We start from the raw sequence: 10,971 nt of genomic DNA, 5'->3' as shown, positions 1-10,971 counted from the left end.
GGTGTTTGTCTTGTCAGGTTCAGATTGCAAAGACAGCAACATTCGGCGCCAGTCATTTGGGCGCCAATGGCCAATTAAACCTATATGTATTTTGTATATATAACGAAGTCTTCGGTCAGCATCAGGGCATATACCTTTTCGGCCAAGGTTTTCTCGCTGCCAATCGTTCTGGCACACTTCTTGGAGTCGCATGTTATACGGCCCAAAACTTGATTGTATGTCTTGGTGGGTCGTGGCGCGGTAATGGCCCAATACCCAATAATAAAGACAAATGGCTACTCGAATTCGCGCGCAGCGCAAAACAATTTTGCAATTATTGCATAAATTTTGAAAAAATACTCTATGATTTATGCTAATTCACGAAATAATTTTAAGCACCCTTCGAGCTCAGCCCCCCCCCAATTGGGGGGTTTGGGGTGCGGCAGTTACGGTGCTGGCCACACGCATAGGAATTTACTTCACCCAAATTTGAAATCGCATGCGTCCGACATATTTTATAGAGCTGCGTTGGATAGAATTGTGGTGTGCGCGTTGTGTATGCCATGTGTCCGTAAAATTGTAACATACCTCTGTAAACTAAAAATGAATTCCTTTTCATGGGTGAGGCTCGGGTCGCGAGATGCCACAGAAATTCAAATTTTGGTGGTAGTCCAAAATGCTGCTTTAAGGTTGTTAAACTGTAAATAATTTTCAAGTAAGATTGAGCTGAAGAGCCGAACAAACTGTATCCTGACTTTATTTGCTCTTCTCGTATACTCGCGAGACAGAAAATGGGAAATCGAAAACAAAAAACAGAACTCAAATTGGAGCAACGTATCATAAGGTAGCGAGCTCTAATGTGCCTACTCTGCTTGACGGTATTTGACTTTATTTCCCAAGACATCAGGCACAAGCCTCGACACAAACATGTGGATTTTTCACCTTTTCGGTAAACCGTAGCTTCCGGGACCTTTGTATCATCTCGCAAAAACGAGTACTGCCAGCAAGCGTTTTTCACTCGCAGAAAATACGCTGTATTTTGGATAGGAGTGCAGAACAGTTCTTTAGAATTGGCCATCCAAGCACTTGGTATGCGTAATTGTATAGTATCCAACAACTTGTTTGACTGAAATCGTATTATTAGTGAAATAGTTGAAATCAAAACGAGGTATAACAGTTTCCTTTTTAATGAGACACTTCATGGCCTGAAAACTGTAGTAGTCAATTTCTTACACATCTGAACGGAATATTCTTATGTCTCTTCATCTGTATAGCAACTTTCGGTTGGCTTGTGCGAATGAAATTAATTTTCAAAAAAGTGCGAATGAAGCTCAAAAAGGTTGAAAAGCACTGAACGTATAATGAATGTTATTTCTTTCTCGGAAGCAAGTAATTATCAATACATGGTGCTAAATACACATCGCGATAGTCAAGTGCTGAGCGATTAACATAAATAGCCTCATCGCTGGCAAAGAATATAGCCTCGGGGCTGGTAACAAAACCAGGTACCCTCACTACTTACTTGATCGATAAGTCTACGCCAAAGTTTAAATTACAAATCCATTAGCAGAATTGTAATGACTCGAGTCATTAGAATACAATACCGAAAGGTCCAGCTATCAAATAGTAATGTAGTCGTTTCGAAAACGTAGCATGCGCATCGGAATTGGTCGTTATGTTGAAATCCGGCTGCAGCTACAAATATGTAATAAAAATTTAATTTGGTATATCCAATGCAATATCTGATATAATTTGAGCATAACATTGATTTTGCTAAGCAACCAATTATTACAGAGTCGCATAAGCTTGGGCTGACATCCCAGTGATATTTATACGAATGATAAATAGTATTATATTTATCGTCCAATCCTAAATTTGAAAATTTAAAAATCCATGAAGCTCGCAGTGTCTCTGAAAAGAGTGCGTAACTGAAACAGGTTGAATAGAACTAGATTAGAATTAGAATTAGAGCTACATATTTTTTCCAAATTAGATTAGAATTAGAACCCTCGTAAAGGCACATCTTATCTTCACACAATAATAAATTTCATTCGATAACCTACATTTCATTGTGACGTCATAAATCCATATCTTGGATTTTTGTGTTGTGGTTATTTTAAAGATAAGATTTTTGATAAGCGACTCGCGCATGAAGCAGCTCTGAACACCCGTGTACTATATTAAAGTATCAGATGTATAGTTAAATGTATATATTTTGCCAGATTTTTTGTTTTATGACTCAGCGAAAATCTGTGGTTCAGCGAAGGTTTAAAGACTAACTTAAGTGTTCTGCGGGCCAGTAAAGGTTGTGAATCAGTGAACCACACAAAAAAATAGCGTTGAGCACATTGATTTGTCAATGATTGATGATCAGGTTCAATTCGAGAGTTCAATTGCTAATTTTGAACCCTGTAGGGCCGGGGCCACCATTCGCATATTGCTAATACGCTATAAATGCATTAATATATAATCAGGTTAAACTTCTTCAACAAAATGGCGAAACGCACGTGAAACCATTAAAATGCTACAACCGCGAATCGCAGTTTGCCCGCCTCTACTATAACTAGTAGTCTCAAGGGAATGATAACTGAAGTGAAGATGTTTCAGCATTACTTAATAGTTCTATGTCAATACCGCTCAGTAATTCGAATGTGACAAGCTACAGCTCATTCTGATAAAGATATTCACAAAGCAACAATATTATTAAAAAGATGTTCACCCGTTATAAGCTACAATGATTTCAATGAATAATGATAAAAAATATTATTAATAATTATCATTCTAAAGTTGGAACCGAAGTAATAATATTTAAAAAAAATGGAATGTTTGGAAAATATTCAAATCATGTTCTGGTGCTTATAATAACGTAAGCTGATTATTTCCATCAACAACACGAGATAATTGGTAATTTCACAATGATAAGATAATCACAACAGAACAACGCGTAAAGCTCCCTTGAGATCCTGGCACACTTTCTCGACATTTACTAATCGTTCAGAACAACGCGTAGAACTCTCTTGAGATCCTGGCACACTTTCTCGATCTCAGAATCCCTTTTTTGATTTGAGATGCAAAAGCAATAACAGTTTCGCATACATGAGCATATGATTGCGAATAAACCGAAAATTATTTTTTATTAATAAGTGAAATCATGTAGATTATAACAGTGAACGTCTTTTGTACAAACTATTTCATCAACAACACAAGATAATCGATCATTTAACTAAAAATCAATAAGATATTCACAAAGCAACAATATTATTAAAAAGATGTTCACCGTTAAAAGCTACAAGGATTTCAATGAATAATGAAGAAATAATAATAATTATTATTCGAAAGTCAGAACCAAAGTAATAATATTTAAAAAATGGAATATTTTGAAATATTCAAATCATGTTTTGGTTCTTATTACAACGTAAGCTGATTATTTTCATCAACAACACAAGAGATAATTGCTAATTTCACAATGATAAGATATTCAGTAATAATATAAAAAATGGCCAATATTGTGAATATCTAATCATTGTGAAATTAGCAATCATCTCATGTTGTTGATGAAAATGATCAGCTTACGTTGTTATAAGCACCAAAACATGATTTCTATTCCATTTTTTAAACGTTATTACTTTGGTTCTAACACTGGAATAATAATAACGAATAATATATTTTCTTTATTCATTGAAATCATTATAGCTTATAACGGGTGAACATATTTTTAATAATATTGTTGCTTTGTGAATATCTTATTGATTTTTAGTAAAATTATCGATTGGTAATTAGTTCCATTGGTAGTCCATTTATGCAGTTCAGGAGACACGAGGGTATCCTAGGATTTTAACTTCGTTTCAGTCGTTGGTATAAAGCTTGACGGAAAACTATGATTTTCAATTACATCCCGGCCCGCATTTTGTTGCATTTAGGGGCTATTGCACAAGCTATCTCTAATATGCTGCAATATAGGCAGGTTCAATACTACTATAACGGAGCCGCTTACGTTTAGGACAGTGCGATATCGCTGAAATATTCCATTAGCAATTCTTCGTAAGGAGTCACGATTTTCTGATGACGTTCTTTGTAATTTTGAAATTCTACTTACAGCTTTTATAGACTCTCGTCAGGAGCAAACGTCGATAACTGCGTTAACCGAATTCCAAACATAGAAATGCTATGTGGCATAGCGCCAATTTAAATGACTAGTAAACGACACATAACACGCAGTATAATAAGACACGAATTTCACAATAAAAATAACAGAACGACACTAGTCAAATATTTGAGGCGTTCTTTTTGATCAGTCAACTTGATAGCCAAATATCTCTCTGTTATCGTCACAATGGAATCAGAGTAGCTGATGTCCGTTTTTATCATCTTGGGAAAGTCAGGTCTTTGCATGAGTATTAAAAATATAACAAAACTTGATTTTTTTCAAGATGTTAAAAATTGACAATTGTACATAAGCTACACTGATTCCACTGTGACGTTACACGGTTAGCGATATGTTGTTATATACCCACTCACGAGATTGTTAACTTATCAATAAAATTTCTTTGTATCGCTGCATTTTCCGATGTTTGCTCCTGATGAGAGTCAGTCAAAAAGCTCAGAGCGGAATAAATTTGTCAATATTAACATGTTGTTTTTTGAAATATATACAATGGGCGTGGTCACGAAAGCAGTCTAGAAGTTCTGTACCACAAATAATTGAAAAAATTGTAGATCTCAAACAAAAAGGTTAGCGGTGATTTCTTTATGTTCCTGATAACAGAAAATGATTGTCTTAGAATTGCAGTATTAATAAAGCACTATCGTTATCAAGTTAATCATCAAATTCATAGGACGGGAAATTTGCATACAAGCCATAGATCAGCACACTTCGTGGTATTGCCACTACAAGTTCAAAAAGTATGAACGACTTATTCATTATTCACAAGAGTATCGAAATAAATATGAGTGCCAAAACTCAGTTGAAAGAAATTGGTGAATAAGGAATTGAATAATGATGGTAGTACCGTGGCAATAATGTTACGAAAAGTGTGACGTGACATTGATATATATTAGGGTTGTCCAAAATTTGGAAAATCTCAAAAAGTCTCCGTGATTGTGTCTCATTCTATAGATTATTGATAAAAAACAACAATTAGCCTGAAAGAAGCTTACAGGAAAGCCGTTAAGATTTCGACCAAAGCGTTTGAAAGTAGCTGCTCAAGAATGGGCGTGCCACTGACCATAGAACGGCGAGAAGACTAGTAATCAAATAACCACGGCTCTTGATTGGCTAATCGGCTATGCTTCAATGACCACGGCAGCAGCAGCTTGCTGATGAGGTGTTCAAGAAGTCTGCTACCGGCGGGGATTCTGAGTGCGCATTGTTAGTAGTTTGGCAGGTGATGAATCAAGATTAATTCAGGACATGTTGAGGTACGAAATACATGATGAACAAACAACACCTGCTTCACAGAAGCTTTTACAGCATGACTGCTTCATTGTGAAAGAAACGGCTGAAGCCTACATGTCGTGTTTTCATCGAGAGAAAGCAAAGGCGCTTATGCAAGTGTTGAGCGAATTCACCGTTTCTGTACGGATCCACCATCAGTGAATACAAATATATAAAGCTTAACAATGACACTATACTTTGTGTGCTCTTATTGGATCCAAGTTGTAGTATATAGTGAAGTATTGAAGGTTCTAGGGATCGACTGAATCGGCCGGTTATGCTTGGCAGTTATACTTCGACAACTCTTATAAGTGAATTCAATTTGCTTGAATTCACTTATAAGAGTTGTCTAAGTCCTTAATGATACTGCAGAAAAGAGGTTTAAGGTAAGCACAGGCTATGCTGGATATGATATCCAAACTATGCTGAATACTATATGCAGCATAGTCTGTGCTTTGCTTTACACCTCTTTTCTGCGGGATCAATAAGGACTTTGACATACCATATCCAGCACAGCCTGTCCGAGTGTGCGTACATTACCACCCCTTTTCTGCGTTATCATTGAGGACTTTAACAACGCCTACAAGTGCATTCAATTTGTTGTAAGCATCTGATAAGGGCCAAGCATAACCGGCTGATTCCGCCGATCCCTAGAGCATTCAAAACGTCACCTATATACTACAGCTTCAGCCCAATAAGATCACACAACGTATAGTGTCATTGTTAAGCGTTATATATTTGTATTCACTGATGGTGGATCCGTACTGAAACGGTGAATTCGCTAACACTTGCATAAGCGCCTTTGCTTTCTCTCGATGAAAACACGACATGTAGGCTTCAGCCGTTTCCTTCACAATGAAGCAGTCATGCAGTAAAAGCTTCTGTGAAGCAGGTGTTGTTTGTTCATCATGTTTTTCGTACCTCAACATGTCCTGAATTAATCTTAAATCATCACCTGCCAAACTACTAACAATGCGCACTCAGAATCCCCGCCGGTAGCAGACTTCTTGAACACCTCATCAGCAAGCTGCTGCTGCCGTGGTCATTGAAGCATAGCCGATTAGCCAATCAAGAGCCGTGGTTATTTGATTACTAGTCTTCTCGCCGTTCTATGGTCAGTGGCACGCCCATTCCTGAGCAGCTACTTTCAAACGCTTTGGTCGAAATCTTAACGGCTTTCCTGTAAGCTTCTTTCAGGCTAATTGTTGTTTTTTATCAATAATCTATAGAATGAGACACAATCACGGAGACTTTTTGAGATTTTCCAAATTTTGGACAACCCTAATATATATATATCTTTGGAAAATATCGACTTACAGGAAAAGAGCAGCAGATTCCTTAACGTTTTCTTGTCTCGAAAGTGCGGTAAGAAAAATTTAAGTTGTTGACATTCGGGATATGGCAGAAAGCTTAGGATGGAATCCCCGTATTCCTGACCGATTCTCCTTCTCTCACTGTCACTGAGGTCAATGATTTTAATCTGTGCATTGAATAATTGAATATTCAGCGATTTGGAATAACTTGAAAATAAAGAATTCAAAGTATATCGTATCCACGAGGCATAAATGTCTTACTGTAGTGATTTGCTTTCCCAACTCTTTGCTCAGATTTCTGATTTGCATAGAAAGCATCTCGCAATTGCTTGGATTGAATTCTTTCACATGGGAATCGCGCAGGATTTCAGTGACCGTTTTGTGGCAGGAGGAAATGCCGGGATTTCTACTCAAATCCAGCAAATGCAGCTAAATCATAAGCCGATGTTCTGATATTTGTGCTAGACTGCAAACGACTAGTCAGCTGTCATCGATTATGCATAATCATATTTGACAAAAACAGAATAACGATATCAACTGCTACACCTGATGGTAAAAACTGGTGTAACGAAAAAATATCGAAAGCATATATGACAGTTAACCTACTGGTGCAAACTACCATCGAAATGAATTGAGTATTGATAAAATCTTGCTCGCGATACTTGATATTAACAGACGTAATGATGAAAATGTTATTGACGATAAATTCTATTGGTAAAAGTAATTTATGTCTGACTATGTCAGTTGTCAGATCGAAATCACACATCTAGTTCAATTAGATCACCTCATGATTTTCGAGACCATTTTTCAACGAGGTCAATGAATCTCCATCCAACTCGCAAGCAGAAAGTCTAACTTTTTTGTGTTAAGCTTCCTCATAAAGCGCCCAATTTCTTCCAAACCTTCCGGTTCCAAATCAGCATTGTAACTGAGATCGATATTTTCAACCTACAAAACCAGAAAACGATTTCAAACAGACACACAAAAAACTGTACGAACGAGTGGTTACCTCCCTATTGCCTATACTTTCAAAAGCAGAAATTTCATTGGCTGTAAGGTCACATCCTTTCATGACGAGAGTACCTGGTTTGTCCTTGCACAGTAAACCAGGCAGCGCTTCAATGCACTCTTCATCTATTTCATTGTAGCTGTTGTCGAGATATTGGAGCTAGACAAATAATGTAAACTGCCAATTTACGATCAGCATTCATCAGAAATAAAGACAAACATTACAAACTTATTAAAATGTTGAGTATCCAGTCACGCCATAATAGACAAGACAATGTCGTCCTAAGATTAAAATGGAATCACCACTATTTATCTTGAACGGACTCGACACATGTACACATTTGCGACTGTCACAATCAACAACTATCCAGAGATATACATCGCATTTGACGAGACGCTCACCTTACTGTTCTCGACCTGCATGACAGCGAAATCTTTTGGCTGCAAGTGACAGTTCCCAAGTGACAAATCCGCTAGCCCATTTGAAATAATAGTGCCGAGTTGTCCAAAGTTAATGTTTTCTGTATAGCTGAGGTCGAATTTTTTCAAATTCACATACAGAAATAAAGCATTAAGAAATCTCAAGCTAAAGAATTCTTCCAGAAGAGTGCATGGCTTTTTCCACTGCCAATACCTTATGCTGCTTGATAAGTTGACTCAAAATGAGCAGAATATCGTCAGATCCAGTACTTTCTTCCAGATTGACTCATTCGAACCACACTCCTTCATCAACGCGGAGATGACTGGAGTGTTTCGATATCATCATGGGCTGTGACGCTGAGTTTTTTTACTTCGACCTGCGAAAGATTACACTTAGTGCGGAGATCATATTAATAGACAGGCCTCTCTGCAATCGTGTATGCATAATTGGTTGATTGTCTGATTGTTGAGAGAAGTCATTATCTAGGAGACAATCGTAACAGTCTTTATCGGAAATATTTCGGGTAGGAATTTTACTCAGTGTACAATTTGTTACGATTTGCTAAATCGTGAGATTAAAAACTTAACTTTATGCACTGTGATCAACCGGTTTCCTTAATCCTGGGTTTTTTAAATCCAGATAAACGCAATAATCCACCTTTTAATCAATCCAATTTTATGATTATTCCCCCTTATTGAATCAGAAGGCACAGTTAGAGACTGAATGGTGACTTATCGCTTTTGAGAATTAATTAAGTTGTCTGTTTTACCAAATCAAATATTCATTTCAAGAATGCTACCTGCATGTGATACGGGCAGTGAGTGGGAGGCTATACAATACATTCACCAAAATAATATATTATAAGCAAGAAGTCAATTACATTTTGCCGCAAACTCAAAATCAATACTCTAAATTGTTGCATGTGATTATGCAACAAATACTATGGAATTGAATCAACAATTTCTTTTCTTCATATAATAGTGCAAAACTTATCCCATAAAACTGTAAAAGTATGTTGGGTATGAGTAAGACACTGCTTCAGCCCAACTAGTCTAACAAATTCACCAAAATAATATAATATAAGCAAGAAGCCAAGTACATTTTGCCGCAAACTCAAAATCATTACTCTAAATAAGTGGTTCTCAACCTTTTTGACCTCGCGGCACCCTTCGGAAATGAAAAATAGTTCGAGGCACACCATCACCGTCGCATTGGGTCGGGGAGGTCAAGTACGATCGCCGTTAACGAATACGGAGGCGTAGAGGTGTAGGCTATTATACAATGCATATTGACGCCGATCGTATAGCACGAGTGAGGATAGCCAGACCTCAGTAGTTCTAATGACTGCAACCCGCAGTTCAATTATACTTCCAACAAACCAAGAATATGATTTCAGCGGTGAAGAGGCTTGTTAACTGATATAATTCGATCAACCTTACTCCTCAATTCTCATATTCGCCGATAGTAACACAACGTTTTGCTACAAACCTACATTTTAACGAAAGTGTCGGCACGATAACTAATAATCACAATATGGATTGCCATGTTTGAAATTCGAATTTGTAAACTCGAACGTCAATTCCAAAGGAGTTGATTTCTCGGTGGTGGTTGGGGCAAAAAATGAGGATTAGAAAACTGCATTGTCATACAGTCGCCGCCATGTCTGCTCTTCTCTGAGCGCGATTAATCAACGTATAATGCAAAACTGAATTCAGCCTTCAAGGCACGCGATCTGCCGGTAAAGCGAATTCGAATTTGTCAAATGTGCAAACTTCACACCAATCTCGATTTAGATCAGGGATTGTCAACCTTTTTTTAGACACGCCCCTCTTTATGATAGTGAAAAATTTCGTGCCCCCCTTATCGTCATAACACAAAATCCAATGGGATGCCAGCAACCCCAACAGATTTTTCATGACATGGAAGGTTATGGCTGTTGATGAGAGAATTCAAAAATATGAAATTCGGTTTATATATAGAAAAACACGCGTGCATTGAAGGTAAATCGCGCAAAGCGCGATTTTTTTTCAGTTGACCGCTTTTTCACGCCCCCCCAGGGGGGGGGGGCGCCCCCAGGTTAAGAACCACTGATTTATATTATTATTGACTGTTTCCTATAGACTAGAATTATTTTGCGCAAAATTTCAAAATTCCGAAGAAGTCTCTCGTGGCACACTTGCGAGGCGTAAATGGCACACCGGTTGAGAACCACTGCTCTAAATTCTTGCATGTGATTGAGGAACAAATACTTTGGAATTGAATCAACAATTTTTTTTCTCCACATAATAGTGCAAAACTTATCCCATAAAACTGTAAAAGTATGTTGGGTATGAGTAAGACACTGCTTCAGCCCAACTAGTCTGGTACGGCTGCTGCGACAAAATGTCTTCACTGGCCGATTGTGCATTGCTTTGGTGCAGTGTTATGGTTCGTGGGCAATTATAGTTTTACTATGACACAATGCAGTGACTGTGGAAGGTGATTGAAAGCCGAAACTCGTTACTATAGAGATGACATGCTTCTATTGAACGTACCTTATTACGAGCAGTTAATGTGACAGGACGTGTTGTGACATTACTTATTTGCTGACATGTGACCTAAACTACGAATCAATGGTGTTTACCTGAGATTTCAATCCACGAATTTCGTTCAACAGCATCTTCGCGAGGGTTTTATTGAGATGGCATTGACGGAATTCCAACCCGTACACGCGAGATTTTTCCATAAGAGTATTCACGATATTCTTCACATCCTCTTCAGTCATAGCTCGATGACATACTCCAGAAACTTTTTTCAATTTCATCAGGATCCAGAAG

General features: G+C 37.7%; 1 protein-coding gene across 1 annotated transcript; it reads right to left on the bottom strand.

Annotated features, from left to right (window-relative positions):
- Positions 1 to 6,771: 6,771 nt before the first annotated feature.
- LOC145446995 (uncharacterized) lies at positions 6,772 to 8,306 on the bottom strand. The gene is made up of 5 exons (XM_080325419.1): positions 8,137 to 8,306; positions 7,736 to 7,894; positions 7,511 to 7,674; positions 6,988 to 7,155; positions 6,772 to 6,893 (listed from the first exon to the last, which is right to left on the bottom strand). Exons 1-3 carry the CDS (start codon positions 8,155 to 8,157, stop codon positions 7,543 to 7,545), a joined length of 312 nt encoding a protein of 103 aa, XP_080181545.1. The 5' UTR covers positions 8,158 to 8,306; the 3' UTR covers positions 6,772 to 6,893; positions 6,988 to 7,155; positions 7,511 to 7,542.
- Positions 8,307 to 10,971: the final 2,665 nt, after the last annotated feature.

Source organism: Botryllus schlosseri, chromosome 1, assembly GCF_051294905.1.
Source record: "Botryllus schlosseri isolate E-star chromosome 1, Bs_hap1, whole genome shotgun sequence".
NCBI lineage: Eukaryota > Metazoa > Chordata > Ascidiacea > Stolidobranchia > Styelidae > Botryllus > Botryllus schlosseri.
Note: the sequence above shows the minus strand (reverse complement) of the source record. Positions and strands in the feature narration are given on the sequence as shown.

Bases quoted from the DNA above. Each gene is read 5' to 3' on its own strand.
- LOC145446995 (XM_080325419.1), bottom strand. From the start codon at position 8,157: ATGCAGGTCGAGAACAGTAAG. The intron at 7,895-8,136 runs GTGAGCGTCTCG...TTATTTGTCTAG, and splicing joins TGCAGGTCGAGAACAGTAAG to CTCCAATATCTCGACAACAG. The intron at 7,675-7,735 runs GTAACCACTCGT...CTGGTTTTGTAG, and splicing joins AAAGTATAGGCAATAGGGAG to GTTGAAAATATCGATCTCAG.